Below are 16,484 nucleotides of genomic sequence, written 5' to 3' on the forward strand. Positions count from 1 at the left end.
GTTTATTATTCATGCTAGAATTGTATTAACCGGAAACATGATACATGTGTGAATACATAGACAAACATAGTGTCACTAGTATGCCTCTACTTAACTAGCTCATTGATCAAAGATGGTTATGTTTCCTAACCATAGACATGTGTTGTCATTTGATTAATGGGATCACATCATTAGGAGAATGATGTGATTGACTTGACCCATTTCGTTAGCTTAGCACTTGATCGTTTAGTATGTTGCTATTGCTTTCTTCATGACTTATACAAAGTTCCTACAACTATGAGATTGTGCAACTCCCGTTTACCGGAGGATCACTTTGTGTGCTACCAAACGTCACAACGTAACTGGGTGATTATAAAGATGCTCTACAGGTGTCTCCAAAGGTACATGTTGAGTTGGCATAATTCGAGATTAGGTTTTGTCACTCCGATTGTCGGAGAGGTACCTCTGGGCCCTCTCGGTAATACTCATCACTTAAGCCTTGCAAGCATTGTAACTAATGAGTTAGTTACGAAATGGTGTATTACAGAACGAGTAAAGAGATTTGCCGGTAACGAGATTGAACTAGGTATTGGATACGGACGATCGAATCTCGGGCAAGTAACATACCGATGACAAAGGGAACAACGTATGTTGTTATGCGGTTTGACCGATAAAGATCTTCGTAGAATATGTAGGAACCAATATGAACATCCAGGTCCCACTATTGGTTATTGACCGGAAACAAGTTCTAGGCCATGTCTACATAGTTCTCGAACCCGTAGGGTCCGCACGCTTAACGTTTCGTTGACGATATAGTATTATATGAGTTATGTATGTTGGTAACCGAATGTTGTTCGGAGTCGCGAATGAGATCATGGACATGACGAGGAACTCCGGAATGGTCCGGAGATAAAGTTTGATATATGGGATAATAGTGTTTGATCTCCGGAAGAGTTCCGGAATTCACCGGAAGGGGTTCCGGATGTTTCCCGAAATGTTTGGGTTCGAGAACACGTTATTTGGGCCAAAGGGGAAAGCCCACAAGGTTTTTGAAAAGCGCAAAAGGAAGTTTTGCGGAGTCCAGGGGCCAGACGCCAGGGTTCCTGGCGTCTGGGTCCAGACGCCGGGAACCCTGGCGTCTGGCCCTGGAGTCCGAGAAGGACTCTTGCCTTTCGGGTGAAACCGACTTTGTGGAGGCTTTTACTCCAAGTTTCGACCCCAAGGCTCAACATATAAATAGAGGGGCAGGGCTAGCACCAAAGAGAGATCAAGAAACACCAAGCCGTGTGCCGGCAACCCCGTCCCCTCTAGTTTATCCTCCGTCATAGTTTCCGTAGTGCTTAGGCGAAGCCCTGCGGAGATTGTTCTTCACCAACACCGTCACCACGCCGTCGTGCTGCCGGAACTCATCTACTACTTCGCCCGTCTTGCTGGATCGAGAAGGCGAGGACGTCATCGAGCTGAACGTGTGTAGAACTCGGAGGTGCCGTGCGTTCGGTACTTGGATCGGTCGGATCGTGAAGACGTACGACTACATCAACCGCGTTGATATACGCTTCCGCTTAGCGATCTTCAAGGGTATGAAGATACACTCCTCCTCTCGTTGCTATGCATCACCATGATCTTGTGTGTGCGTAGGGAAATTTTGAAATTACTACGTTCCCCAACAACCCCTCCCCCGCCCCCCGCCCCCTGCGACCGTGGAGGGTTCAACCATGGCCCAGCGTCGCAGGATCGAGGCTCCTTTGGCGGTTGTGGAGCCCCGTGGCCACACCCGCTCCCGCACTGCCGCCCTCCGTGCCCAAAGCGCATCTCGTGTTCTGGGGTCAAGCAACCCCCCGATGGCGCCTTAATGTGTGCCCTCTTCTGGAACATTCGCGGCTTTGGCCATGACGGTCGTCGCCGCCAGCTGATCGAGTACATGCGAGATGAATACATTGACATTGTCGCCATCCAGGAAACCATGCGCACTGACTTCTCCTTGGCTGAGCTTGAACGGCTGAGCTCCCACCTCTTTGTGTGGCATTGGCTCCCTTCTAGTGGGACGACCGGCCACTCGGGTGGCATCCTTTTAGGTGTCAAGGATGCCACCTTCGAGGTGGGTAGCATGGATAGGGGCCAGTTCTTTGTGAGTATGGAACTGTTTGAGCGGGCTCTTAACTTCAAGTGGGAGGTAATCATTGTTTATGGCCCGACCGACCATAGTCGATCGGCCGCCTTCCTTGAGGAGCTCCACCGGAAGATCTCGGATGCTTCCCTTTCTATGGTCGTCGGGGGCGACTTTAACCTCCTCCGCTATGCTGAGGATAAGAGCAATGAGCATGTCAACTTTGCGCGGATGCAAATGTTTAATGACTGCATTGCTGATATTGGTCTCTGCGAGATAGATAGGGTTTGTGCCAGGTTCACCCCCACCCCCATCCTCCCTCGGCCATTGACGTTGTAGTTTTGTGCCAAATAGGGACGCCAGTTCATGAAGGGTTGGGGCGCAAACCTGGGGCATGACCTCCGCGAACGAAAGCAAGCCATGTTGTCCGCTATCCAGGCCCTGGACCTCCGTGTGGATTCTTCCGGCCTTTCCCCCGAGGAGTGGCTTTCCCGATACAACTTAGAAGATCAACTCTCCGTCATCTACACCGACGAAGAAGCCTATTGGCGCGTTCGTGGATCCCAGAAATGGGTCCTAAAGGGCGACGCGAACACTGCTTATTTTCAGGCCATTGTGAATGGCTGCCGTAGGCGCAACTCCATCCCTCTCCTCTGGGATGGCGTGACCCTGCTTCAGTCCCCGAGGGACATTCGCGCTCACGTCGACGGTTTCTATAGGACCCTGTTCGCCCCCGTCCCTCGGGGTGGGCTTTCTCTAGCCCTCAATTGTTGGTCCGGCCCCCAGCTTGTCTCTGTTGATGAGAACGAAGCCCTCACGGCCCCCTTCTCGGAGGACGAGGTTTGGACTGCCATCAGGGGTATGAATCCTACCTCGGCCCCGGGCACGGATGGTCTTCCGGTTAAATTCTTCTAGTCCTTCTGGAATGTGATTAAGCCGGAGATCATGGCCATCTTCGACGAGTTCTATGTGGGATCCATTGACCTTGGTCGCCTCAACTACGGGATCATTTCGCTCATCCCCAAGGTAGCTGGGGCCTCGGACATTCGTCAGTTCCGGCCTATCACTATTATTAACGTGATCTTCCGGATTCTGGCTAAAGGGTACGCCAATAGGGTGACCCTGCTTGCCGACCGCATTACCCACCCCAACCAGACCGCCTTCATTCAGGGACGGTATATTCTGGATGGGGTGTTAGTCTTCCATGAAGTTCTCCATGAGGTCCGATCTAAACACCTCAAGGCGGTCTTCCTAAAGATCGACTTCCATAAGGCCTACAATACTGTTAGCTGGCCCTTCCTTCGGGAAGTTCTGCTCCGGAAGGGCTTTGACGACCGGTGGATCACCCGAGTGATGCAGATGGTGTCCTGTGGTCGTGCCGTGAACATCAATGGGGAGATCGGTCCTTACTTCCCCACGCTATGTGGGGTCAGACAGGGTGACCCCTTCTCCCCATTCCTATTCAACATGGTGGTCGATGCGCTGGCCGCCATCCTAGACAAGGAGAAGGCTGCGGGTCATATTCGTGGGATCACCCCCCACCTGATCGGAGGTTCCAGGATCTCCCTTCTCTAGTATGCCGACGACACCATCATCATGGTCGAAGGCTCGGAATCAAACATCTCCAACCTAAAGTTCCTCCTCTGTTTCCAACAAATGTCTAGCCTCAAGATCAACTTCGACAAGAGCAACGTGATGGTGATGGATTACTCTCTGGAGGATTGCCTGAGCATTGCCAACCGTCTAAACTGCCGCTTAGGCTCTTTCCCCACGACCTACTTGGGGACGCCTATTAGTGACTCTAGGCTTACTGTCGCGGACTTTTGCCCGACCGTGGCCAAGCTCCAAACTCGCATTGAGCCCTGGCAGGGTAGGTGGCTTTCGAAGGCGGCCCGGACGATCCTCATTAACTCTTCCCTCGCCAACCTCCTCTTGTTCCTCATGAGTTTCTACAGCCTCCACGAGACTCTTCACCACGAGATCGCCAAAGTCCAGTCTCGGTTCTACTGGGCAGGCGATAATAATAAGCAGAAATACCACATGGTTAGCTGGCCGGACATCTGCAAGCCTCGGGAGCAAGGAGGGCTTGGTATCATGTGCTCTAAACGCATGAACATTGCACTCCTATCCCGCTGGCTCTGGCGCATTTCACAGGGGCAGGGAGGCCTCTGGCTTGACATCATCCGGAACAAGTACTTGTGTGGGCAGCCTCTTGCCTTCTGTCAACGGTCTGGCGGCTCCCAGTTCTGGCTGTCGGTTTTCCAGCTTCTCCTGGTCCTCCGCATTGGGACGTCCATCTCGGTTGGATCAGGGCGGCGACTCTGTTCTGGTTTGACCGTTGGGCTGGCGACTCCCCCTTCGCGGCGCACTTCCCATCCCTTTTCTCAATTGCCGTGGACCCTTCCATTTTTGTTGAGAGGGCCCTTATTGACTTAGGGCGCCTCGCTTTTCGGAGGTTGTTCGGCCCCCCGGAGTCCGCCGCCTAGCGTGAGTTACTTGATTGCGTTGTGCTCCACGAGTCTGCCGTGGATGCGGGTCCGGACCTGGTTAGATGGCGGCTAGAGCCATCAGGCCGATTCTCCACCAAGTCCCTCTACCTGGCCATTGCTCCCTCCACCGCCCCCCTCCCCTCTGTCTGCCTGCCCCTGAAGATCCGGATCTTCATGTGGCAATGGATCCGTGGACGGATCCCGTCTGGGGTGGAGGTCCGCAAGAGGAATGGCCCCGGAACGGGCATCTGCCCGCTTTACGGTGTCCCCGAAGACTCGAATCATATCTTCTTCTCCTGTGTGTGTCCACTCAATTTGTCTGGAGCTGCTTTAGAGAAGTGGTTGGTGGCAACTGGTGCCACACCAACTTCCCCGACCTATTCGCCGAACTCCAGACCTCCCCTCTGTCTTCTCGCCACATTAGGTGGCTTGAGATTGGGGCCATCGCGTGTACCATCTGGACGATCCGCAATAGACTCGTGATTCAGCGCATCCCTCTTCGACGATCTACTGACGCTCTCTTCAAACTGTCTGGCTACTTGCAACTCTGGCGGCCACTTAGCCGCCCTCGGGACCGGGAAGTCATCTCTGCCTTCATCGCCGACCTCCGCTCGATGGCCGTCCGCCTGTCGCCTCCGCTTCCTCCGCCATCGCCGGATCCTGATTAGACTTTGGACGTGTCTCCGGACCGTCCTGGTTCTCTTTTATTCTTGGGCTTGTTGAGTTGTGCCCTCAGCAGAACCTATGTACTTCTTCCTGTGCAACTTGGTTGTGTGTGTGTGTGTGCTGAACTAGTCCTTGTATGTGTTGCTCTTGGCGGTTTGCTTTATTTATAAAGCGGGGCGAAAGCCTTTTTGGGTAAAGGTCAGAGATAGAAACCAATACATCTCATGGAATTAGAACAACCTACTTGTAGGTATACTGTGTCAACTTACTTGATTTTGGTTGCTGAATATATAACGTATTGATACAATCAAGAAAAGCTTAGCAGATCATCCAAGAAATGATTGAAATAAATAGAATATTGTAAAGTATAAGACTCCTGAGCCCCACTTGCAAGGTCTAGAACTGTCAAGTAACTACACAAGATTAAGAAGGCAAAGATATGGAAGTATTGTTTCAGAAAGATACCTTTGTTTGCTTGAACTCTGAACTTCCCATCTTCAGAAGCTGACCAAGCACGTATTTGGATTGTAACACATACAGATCCAGAATTCCCGTGGAGATGGCGCATGAGAAGAATTACCCAGATATGAAGGAAACCATGGATTACAATGCTTTTTAATTTTTTTCAACCATTTCAGACAGAACAAAACATCTGAGATCACTTGGTAACTGACAGAAAATCAAATAATTCTTTGTTGCAACTGACTTTTCTCCTTACAACAAAATATAGTACATTCCTTAATCAAGAAGCTCCCTCCGACTAGTAGTAGTTGCAATATCTGCATAAACAGTGAATCAAACAGATGAGAAGCTGCGAAAAATGAGGATGCATTATGCAGGCTCTTGGTGTATGCTTTGATAAGGAAAGCAAGCAGAGCTAGCGCATCTATATAGGTATGTATATAACACAGTTTTTTAAGAATGGCTTCGGCAGCGCTTGTTCAACTAAAGACAGTTTCTCTTCACAAGAGCAAAGGGTACATAGCTGATTCTACTCTGAATCAATACAGGAGACAAACATCAATTGGTAAAAAGAGGCATGTCTAGTAAAAGCAGCAACATGCAGTACATCATATTGATACATAATAAACTAGTTCCAGCCCAAGATCCATGCCTGCCAATTCTTTCAAGCAGGGAAAGGAGAAGAATCAGGGGCGCTCAACACAAGAATCAGAAGGGAGAGATGGAAATCTCAAACCCTAGATTTTCGGAGGAGGGTGTGGGTACTTACAGGAGAGAACCAAGCCACCGTTGTCGTTGCCACCGGAGGTCATGTGCGGTGAGAAGTAGGTGACGGCAGTCATCTCACTTCAGTTGTGCAAGTTGTGGGAAGAGGAGAAATTAAAATTTTGCCAGAGAGGTGTAGGCTCTGTCGATTCTGCCCCCGTCGCCTCCAGTTGCGGAGTTGCCTACATCACATTTTCTGTCACTGGCATGGATCAGGCCATGATCCTGGCTATAACCAGCCTAACCAAAAGAGACCTTATTTGGATTACCCTCTCAACGCTGATCTCAACAAGAAACTCCGGCATTTACATGTTGATCATTTCTACACAAATCCTTTGATGAAGCATAAGAGCGGACTGTGGCAGGCCTGCACAAGTGCACTGATTGGGCATCCTTCAGACTCTAGCTTACAAAAGCACCTTACACAGGGGCAATGTAGATTGACCAAGCATAACTTCATATTATTGGCATTGTCTTAAAGAAATTTCAAAGGTTGACTCAAGTTAACCTGTTCGGTAACAATTGATTAGCATAATTGAATGTTACTTCCTTTAGAGGGCACTTCTTTCTAAGCATCTCAGCCACAACATCCTCTGCTTCTCCTTCCATCGTTCAGCTCTACATGAACCCTTCAATGTAGAATTACAGGAAACGGCACCAGGCTTGCACGATATAGTGCTTAATAACTTGCGGGTATCATCCGTACGGCCTTGTTCAGAAAAGCCATTGATAAGGGCATTGTATGTGAAAATATTAGGTGTACTTCCATACTTTGGCATTTGCTCGAACACCTCGATTGCACGATCGACAAGTCCTTTTTGGCACAAGGAATTGATTAGTAATATATTGATGTGACTTCATTGGGGAACAATCCATTCTAGCCATCTTAGATATCTGCTTCCTCCCATCGCGCAGCTCTGCACAAACCCTGTAGCGCAGCACTGTAACCAAAAATATCAGGCTTACATGGCATGCTTTGAAATTACTCAATGGCCGATTCCACAAGCCCTTGTTCAGAAAGACCATTAATAAAGCTACTGTACGTGACAATATCAGTGCAAAAGGTTGGATTGCGTTTTGCTCAGATTATTGTTAATCCTGTAGGACATGCAAAAGGTTGTGCTTCTAAGATAAATGTTTTTGTTATTTTTTCACCTTAAATGCTTAAATGATATAGATGTCGACGATGCTAAAACCTGAGAGTACTAATTTAGACTTTGTTGTATGAAACAATAAATATATTCAGTTGTAGTGCCAGACTGCACAGCCATGTGGACATGTGGTGGTGGTGGTAGAGAATCTGGATAATAAAATTGATTGATTCTGCTAACAAGTTTAGACCCAGTGACTTTGATCTGGCATGTTTCATGCACAGGAAGCAAGATCCACTAACTAAGGACATTAAAATAAAGTATAGTAGGCTCACAAAACACACATCGAGCATGAAATGGATCAAAACTTCTGTTTCTCTTTCTATAGTATCATTTACATTTATACTACGGGAAAACTGTATGAAGATCAGCTATTCCTTAAAAGGCGGATGCCAATCAGAGTATCAAGAGTGACTTGGGAGTATCTACGAGCTAAGGATGTTGAGTAGAGAAACTCTGCTCTGGACTAATTTCCTGAACAGATGTCCTACTCCGCTCTCGAGATCTCCGATACTGCACTCTAGCCCTGACAATTGCTCCTCCTTGCAAACAGCTGCCTTCTTGTGAAATGCCTTGGAAACAAGAGACTGTTTAGGCATTTCGATTTGCTTCGACAAGAGATGGAGTGTGGACTCCAGCAGAAAGACAGAGATCTCTCTGGCCTTGGCTAACAGCATGACTATCCTGCAAGCTGCAGGAGCCTTCTTCGCGGTCTTCTTGAAATGTTTCTTGGCCTTCTTTGCCAAGCGGGTGTATGATTGGATCTTGGTTTGAGAGGCTGCATCCTCGCCTTTCCTTAGAGACACTTGCAGCTGCTGGATGATACCTTTCATCTCGACGAAGATCTCTTGCATGGAGCTGCAGAGATCTAGCAGCTCGAGAGAACCTTCAATTTCACCATCCAACATGTTCCTCTGCTGGGAGGAGCAAACTTGGTTGCTTGGTAGGCAAATAATCTCTTCAAGAGCATCGTAGATGTTTGCAAGACTCCTGAGACCATCGCCCATCGTGCTGATGGAATTGGAGGAAGAGATGCTTGCTTCCAGGCTGTGGAGTTCTTGCTCGACTTCGGTCTCACTGACGTGAGGCCTAGAAGGCAAACTTATCGATCTTAGGTGGAAAGCCATCTCTGAGCTTGATGCTTTTCTCTGTACTGTGGTTGATGAGAGGAGGAGAAGCAGAAAAGAAGAGCTTCTTGTTTGATGTATGTACAGTTCTGCTGCCGTCTATTTATACAGAAGAAGTGTACAGCAGTGATGTAGCATCTGATTGGTAGACATGAAGAATCATGCCATTACATCTCCCAGATGCTGTCTGCTATGCCTTGAGATCTGGCAGAAGCATAGAGATCATAACACTAAAGTCTTCTCATGTTCACTACAGTTTTTTATTATGTCTGCTGTCCTCGAGATGAACCATCACATTATCATGTTCCACTTATTGGCAGCAAGGGCTGATAATGAATGGTGTAGTTTGGTGGTGGATCCTGAGACAATTGCATGCTCAAGCTGTTGTCTAGTGGAATGCTGCTGGCTACCGCATGTTCTTCATTTAATCAGGCATGTTTTCTTTTGTTGGATACTCGTGGTTTAGAGCTAACATTTTTAGGTATTGGAAAACAAGATACAACGCACAAGGAACACAGAACTTTTCATTTGTGCAACATTTTATCCCCATGTTTTTCATATAATGCTATTTCTTTTTGGTAGACTAATTGATTCTCAAACATCAATGAGTTCTTTTTGGTGAGGTTTAGCATCCCAATAGGTTGTTTTTCCTTTTCAGGCTATTGCTTCTTTTGCCAGCCAAATGATTCTGTTCTGGAACTGAGAGGTATGGATGCGAACAAATCCTGTTTACTACTGATTTTGAAGTTTTCTAGTGTTGATACAAACGTAATCACATACCACCTCTCATTTCTGGAAGCCCACAGGTCAGTCTGTAATCGTTTTCTTTTTTGGCCCATTTGGGGCGTACTGCGTCTCTTCCTAACTTTTCAATGGAATGAAACATGCGGCTTTCATGCTTTCTCAAAAACAGAAACATTAGAATGCTGAATACTTTGTAAGTTAGTGTTTTACCCAAGTCTAATCATTAGTATGATGTAGTACTGTATAACTTAGATTGAAACATTAGAATGCTGAATATTTTGTAAGTTAGTATTTTACCCAAGTCTGGTCATTAGTATGAGCGCACTGTAAATTCTTTGCCGGATATAGAAATGGGGTAACCAATGGATTAGTTTGGGAGGTCAAATTTCCATAAAGATTACATTGTTTTACAGTCTTCCACTCTTCCTGTACAGAGAACACAGAAGGCTCATTATTTCCTTTCTACTCTTCTGTTTAAATTTTAAGTTTGATTGCTGAATATATAATGGATTGATACAATCAAGAAAAGCATAGTGGATCATCCAAGAAATGATTGAAACAAAAAAGAATAGAGCCACACTAGAAAAGTCTAGAAGTGGAGCCAAAGAAATGGAAATATCGTTCCAGAAAGATACCTTTGTTTGCTTGAACTCTGAACTTCCCATCTTCAGAAGCTGACCGAGCAGCTATTTGGATTGTAACACATACACATCATCCAGAATTCCCATGGAAAAGGTACGTAAACAGAATCACCCAGATATGAATGAAACCATGGATTTTCAAAATTACTCAGAAGTATGTGAATCAAACAGATGAGAAGCTGCCAAAAAATGAGGATGCATTAAGCAGGCTCTTGGTGTATGCTTTGAGAAGGAAAGCAAGCAAGCTAGCGCATCTATATAACACAAAGTTTTCTTGTAACAACATGAATGATAAGAATGGCATTGGTAGCACTTGTTGAACTAAAGACAGTTTCTCTTCACAAATAAAGTCGAGTACAAAGCTGATTCTACTCTGAACCAATATATTTCCGGAGGAGGATGTAGGTACTTACAGCCTTACAGGAGAGAACAAAGTCATCATTGTCGTCATGGCCGGAGAGAAGTAGGTGGCAGCACAGTCTTCTCAGTTCGGTTGTGCAAGTTGCGGGAAGAGGAGAAATGGAAGTTTGACAGAGAGATGTAGGCCTCCGTCGTGGCCCCGTCGCATCCGGTTGCCTACCCCGCACTTTTCTGTCGCTAGCATGGAATGGGCCATGATCCCGGCCTAACCAAAAGAGGCCTTATTTGGACTATCCTCTCGTTACTGAGCTCAACCAGAAACTCTGGCATTATCCTGTTGCTCATGTGTACACAAATCCTTTGATGGAGCACAAGAGCAGACCGTGGCAGGCCTGCACAAGTGCACTGATTCATAACCCAGGGCATCCTTCAGGCTCTTGCTTACAAAATCACCTTTGGCAGGGGCAGTGTATATGGCAAAGCATAACTTCATAATTGGCATTTTGTGAAGAGATTCAAAAGGTTGACTCAAGTTACCCTGTTTGGTACAAATAATCGATTAGCATACTTGAATGTTACTTCATTTGGAGGGCACTTCTTTCTAAGCATCTCAGCCACAACTTCCTCTGCTTCCTTCCATCGTTCAGCTCTACATAAACCCTTCAATGCAGAATTATAGGAAACGGCATCGGGCTTGCATGACATAGTGCTTAATATCTTGCGGGCATCATCCAGACGGCCTTGTTCAGAAAAGCCATTGATAAGGGCATTGTATGTGAAAATATCAGGTGTACTTCCATACTTTGGCATTTGCTCGAACACCTCAATTGCACGATCAACAAGCCCTTTTTGGCACAGGGAATTAATTAGTATATTGAATGTGATTTCATTTGGGGGGCAATCCTTTCTAGCCATCTTAGATATAAGCTCCCCAGCATCCTCCCATCGCGCAGCTCTGCACAAACCCTTCAGCACAGCATTGTAGCCAAAGATATCAGGCTTACATGGCATGCTCTGAAACAACTCAATGGCCGATTCCACAAGCCCTTGTTCAGAAAGACCATTAATAAGGCTACTGTATGTGACAATATCAGGTGTACATCCAAAGTTTGGCATTTGCTCAAACACTTCAATTGCGTAGTTTACGCGGCCACTCTGGCACAACGAATCAATGAGTATATTGAAAGTCATTTCAATTAGGGGACAATCCTCCCTAAGCATCTGCCCTATAAGCTCCTCGGCATCATCCCACCGCTCAGCTCTGCATAAACCCTTCAAAGCGGCATTAAAGCTAATGACGTCAGGACTGCACGGCATGCTGTTTAGTAACTTGAGCGCGTCCTCCACACGCCCTTGTTCCGAAAAGGAATAGATCAGCGTGTTGTAAATGACAACATCGGGTCTGCATCCATACTTGTGCATCTGCTCGAGGACTTCCATTGCACAGTCAACTAGCCCATTCTGGCACAAGCAACTGGTTAGCATGCTGAATGTCGCTTCATTTGGCAGGCAATCTTTCCTAACCATTGCAACAATGAGCTCTCCGACATCCTCCCAACGCTGAGCGATGCACAAACCTTTCAGCGCGGCATTGTAACAAACAGTGTTGGGCTTGCAGAGCATGCCGTTGAGCAGCTCGATGGCGTCGTCCACACGCCCTTGCTCCGAGAACCCATTCACCAGGGTGCTGTAGATGACAACGTCAGGCGTGCATCCATACCCAGGCATTCGGTCGAGCAGCTGAAGGGCGCGGTCGAGCAGCCCGTTCTGGCAGAAAGCGCGGATCTGCGTGGCGAACGTCACCTCGTTCGGGGGGCAATGGTTGCTGACCATCTCGGCCATGAGCTCCTCGGCGTCCTCCCACTGGCGGGCGCCGCAGAGGCCCATGAGCACGGTGTTGTAGGTGTAGGTGTCCGGCGCGACGGGCATGGAGGCGATGAGGGCGAGCGCGTCGGCGAGCCTGCCGGAGCGGCAGTAGCCGTTGATGAGCGTGGTGTAGGTGACGACGTTGGCGGCCCCGGAGCGGGCCGCCGCGGCGAGGGCGCGCTCGGCGTCCGCCAGCCGGCCGTCGCGGCAGTAGCCGGCGACGAGGGTGTTGTGGGAGACGGGGTCCGCCGCGCCGGCCGCCTTGAGCGCGTCGAGCACGCGCTCCGCGTCGGCGAGGCGGCGCTGCGCGCAGAGCTTCTTGATGAGGATGTTGCAGGCGACGACGGCCGGCGGGTCGGGGGAGGAGGCGCCGAGGAGGCGGAGCGCGGAGTCGAGGTCCCCGAGCTGGACCAGGCGGCGCAGCTTCTGGCCGGCCTGGCCGGGCCGGGACGGGGCGGCCGGGTTGACCCATATGGAGTTGCCCGCGCCGGCGCCGCGCTCCGGCGGCGCCCTGCCGCGGCTCACCCACCTGGAGGAGGCGGCCAGGCGGATGCCGAGGCGGAGGCGGTGGGCTATGGGCGGGCTTGGAGCGGCCGGGAAAGGGAAGGGGTGGTGGGCGGATGCCGCGGTGGACGGCGACGAGGAGGAGGAGGAGGAGGAGAAAGCGGCGGCCATTGCCGAGGTGGTGCTCTAAAGATAAGTGTTTGGGTGTGGTCTCTGTCTCATCCAGTCAAGATTGCTTGTTCTTCTCGTGTAATGAACTTTTTCACTGTGTCAACTTGCTCTCTTTCACCTGATCTTTTTAACGTTGATTACAAAAAATACTCCCTCCGTCCCGAATTAGTTGTCGTTGATTCGTTCCATAATATAAAAATATTTTTGACACTAGTGTAGTGTTAAAAATGTTCTTATATTTTAGAACAGAGAGAGTAGTATTTAGAGGTAACGACAACTAATTCTGGACGAAGAGAGTATTATGTTAAGTGTGAAGGTTGTAACTTTTTTTTATGGTTTTGCTAATCTCACTCAAATCTCATTCGACCTCTGACCGTATGGTTTTACACGAAGATTCATGCAGATTTTTATTTCTGGTTTTCTATTTTTCCTTTCTGCACTCGGAAAATCAGGGATTACATCAGAGTAGTTAACAATACTCTCCTATAAAAGAGAGAGGCGTTTTGGTGGCTGAGCACCTGCAGGCCGGTATCTGGAGACGTAGAACATAGCGTCGCGATGTGTGCTTACCTCTTTTATCGCATATATACGACAGCTCTTAATAACAAATACGATGGCAAGATGGGCTGGGGTGCTACCATTGTACGTGGGCTGGGGCACATTTTGTTGCGCATGCACCTCATGTGCCTCTCTGGGCTGGTTTGAAAAATCGCCCTTTGACGGGTTGGGTTGCTGCGACATTAATTATCTGGATCGATGGGCCCATTTGCGCTGCCAGTAGCTTAACTGCCAAGCGGTGGTTCACCTCAAAAAAAGAAAAACTCCCAAGCGGTGGTCAGTTTTCTCTGTCCAATAGAACCATTTTCATCCCCTTCTCGTGGTGGTTGGGCGAGCAGCGAATCGCCATGGATGGGCTCGAATTCTTCTTCGAGGAAGCCGAATCAGGGTATAAAACTAGCGATTGTGCCAATTTGTTTCTCTTGCTCTTGCTCTTTTGCATCCAGAACTTTGCATGGCGTGGGATTTTGCTGGAATCCGTTTCTTGGTGGATCTGATAGTTGCCGCTGTTGACTTGCGGATTGGTCCCTAGGGTGGATGCGTGGGATATTTTGGGCGGCGAAGCAGCTACTGTCGAGTCCGTTGTTGTTCCCATAGCCGGCAGTAGCGGCGAACTGCATGACTGAGAGGAGGACAAGAATGTCGGTTCGTACAATGGTACTAGCGAGGTCGTCGGTGACTCAAACGACATGGCTCCTGAGAATATGACCAATGCAACGATGAGAGAGGATGGAGATGCGGAGGGTGTCGTCGTCAACAACTCCAAAGGCTCCTGCTGGACTTGGCGGTAACAATCAAAAAATCATGCACAAAAATTATTATTCTCGTCTTGCCATTGATTCTATTAGTCTATAGTGTTCAGCTAGTGGATGCCTCTGCTAGGTCGCACTTTTAGTACTGAGACCAATGTTCAGTTAGTGGATGCCCCCTGCTAGGTTGCACTTTTAGTACTGAGAATGATTCAGATGAGTTTTAAGAGTTCGTTCTGTTCGTATATTTCTGCATCAGTATACAATACATCGTGCACATTTTGTGGAAAAAATTACAGTATTTGATATCGGTAGTGTGCCAGATGAGTTTTTTTCCAATACCACTGATTCTATAGTTTTCAGTCTTGCTGCACTAGCCTTGAAGATTGCATTATATTTTTGGGATTGTTAAGTTAAGGTTAAATTGCAGTATTTGACAGTGGCACTATGCCAGATGAGTTTTTTCCCAATACGACTGATTCTATAGTTTTCAGTCTTGGTGCACTAGCCTTGAAGATCGCATCCTTTTTCGTGGTTGTTTTATTTCATGAAGTGCATTGACCAAAAATTGTTGGTTTTTCAGACCAGGCTCGTGCTATGGAGATGAGCACATGATGAGCGGCAGGTGTTGTCCCCTGGCCCTGGATCGAACTGAGGAAGAAGCCATGGCGAGTCTGTTTGAGTTGGGTGTGGCTGGGATGGAAAATGAGCTCTCCTATGAAGCTGGGTGCCCAACTATATATATCGACTCTAATGACTCTCTTGGTGAGACGACGGCAATGGCTAGATGCCCAACGATCAACTCAAAACGTCTCTCTGTCATGGCACGTGTTTGCGAAGTCAAAAGCCCATGCCATTCACACTAGTCTCTGTCAGGGTGCGCGCAGGCGTCCGTGCATGCACTGCTGTGCCTGCTATTATACATGGGCTGCCACTGTTCAATTTCTAGCAAATACGAACACCTTTAATCAGTTCTACTACAAATACAGTAGCTGCCTACCAGCTGGGCACTGATCACGACGAGCACAGATGGGTGTGATACCGGCCTGCACGGTGCTCGGCCACCAAAGCGCATTTTCGCCTATAAAAGAGCTTCTTTTGCACAAGTATATGCTACAGAATTAATAGTACGACTAGTATGGCGAAGCTCAGATCCCTGCAAACTACTCCCTCTGTTCCTAAATATAAGTTTTTATAGAGATTTCATTATGGACCACGTACAAAGCAAAATGAGTGAATCTACACTCTAAGATATATCTATATACATCTGTATATGGTTTCATAGCGGAATCTCTGCAAGGACTTTTTCTTTTTTGAAAGCTAATCTCTACAAAGACTTATACTCCTAGAGAATGTGAAAACCTACTGGTTTCCCCTTGGACCTGCTCTCCCACAACTGTTTTCAAGTTAAGCAATCAGTTTCAATTATCACTGCTGCGTAACCCCTTTCCCGTGCCATTAGTAGCGCACCTCGGCATGCCAAAATTTCCAAATTCAAGGGGTCAACTACTCTCATACACTCCCTTCGTCCCAAAATAACTGTCTCAACTTTGTAATAGCTTTAATATAAATCTGAACTAAGTTTGAGACACTTATTTTAGAACGGAAGGAGTACCTTACATTTAGCATTGATAAATTTGCCTTCATAATCTCTCGCCAATGAAAATGCCCACCGCTGTGTCAACATTTATTTTAGTCTGGCCCTCAACAGGAATAGACCATTTCGTCGGCTTTGCTTGATCATTCTTCCTCACAGCAGGAGGAAATTCCAGTGCCCCAATGAGCTCTTTAACTAGTACTCCCTCCGTTCGAAATTACTTGTCTCGGAAATGAATGTATCTAGATCCGAACGGAGGGAGTACCAAAGACTGCTTTGGTTGGTAAGTCACCTCATTGTGTGTGTAACGGTTGCGATTGGTCGAGATGGCCCACATGACCGTCACACATAGCGTCGCTGCATCTCTCCAAATCATATTGGCATCAAGGAGATCAGCCGGAACTTAAACACCGATCAGAAGTATACAAGGAACTTGATATCAAAGGCTATATACACGTTATTTTCTTCTTCAATTTCTTGCATTAGAATAGATATCATGGCCGATGTCGCCTATAATGTTTAGATTGTGGTTTGAAGTTAGGGTTTCA

At 47.7% G+C, this 16,484-nt stretch overlaps 2 protein-coding genes across 3 annotated transcripts; both read right to left on the bottom strand.

Annotated features, from left to right (window-relative positions):
• Positions 1-5,842: 5,842 nt before the first annotated feature.
• Positions 5,843-13,058, bottom strand: LOC119278637 (pentatricopeptide repeat-containing protein At1g09900-like). Of its 2 annotated transcripts, XM_037559971.1 has the most exons (4): positions 10,545-13,058; positions 10,126-10,310; positions 6,473-7,409; positions 5,843-6,020 (listed from the first exon to the last, which is right to left on the bottom strand). In XM_037559971.1, exon 1 carries the CDS (start codon positions 13,030-13,032, stop codon positions 11,020-11,022), a length of 2,013 nt encoding a protein of 670 aa, XP_037415868.1. In that variant the 5' UTR covers positions 13,033-13,058; the 3' UTR covers positions 5,843-6,020; positions 6,473-7,409; positions 10,126-10,310; positions 10,545-11,019. The 2 variants fall into 2 exon arrangements, with proteins under 2 accessions (XP_037415868.1, XP_037415869.1); XM_037559972.1 differs by lacking the exon at positions 6,473-7,409.
• LOC119278638 lies at positions 7,976-10,095 on the bottom strand. Its single transcript, XM_037559973.1, has one exon. It carries the CDS (start codon positions 8,744-8,746, stop codon positions 8,045-8,047), a length of 702 nt encoding a protein of 233 aa, XP_037415870.1. The 5' UTR covers positions 8,747-10,095; the 3' UTR covers positions 7,976-8,044.
• Positions 13,059-16,484: the final 3,426 nt, after the last annotated feature.

The sequence above is a fragment of the Triticum dicoccoides genome, chromosome 3B, assembly GCF_002162155.2.
Source record: "Triticum dicoccoides isolate Atlit2015 ecotype Zavitan chromosome 3B, WEW_v2.0, whole genome shotgun sequence".
NCBI classification, from domain to species: domain Eukaryota; kingdom Viridiplantae; phylum Streptophyta; class Magnoliopsida; order Poales; family Poaceae; genus Triticum; species Triticum dicoccoides.

Coding starts and splice junctions, on each gene's coding strand:
- LOC119278637 (XM_037559972.1), bottom strand. CDS start 13,032: ATGGCCGCCGCTTTCTCCTCCTCCTCCTCCTCCTCGTCGCCGTCCACC.
- LOC119278638 (XM_037559973.1), bottom strand. CDS start 8,746: ATGGCTTTCCACCTAAGATCGATAAGTTTGCCTTCTAGGCCTCACGTC.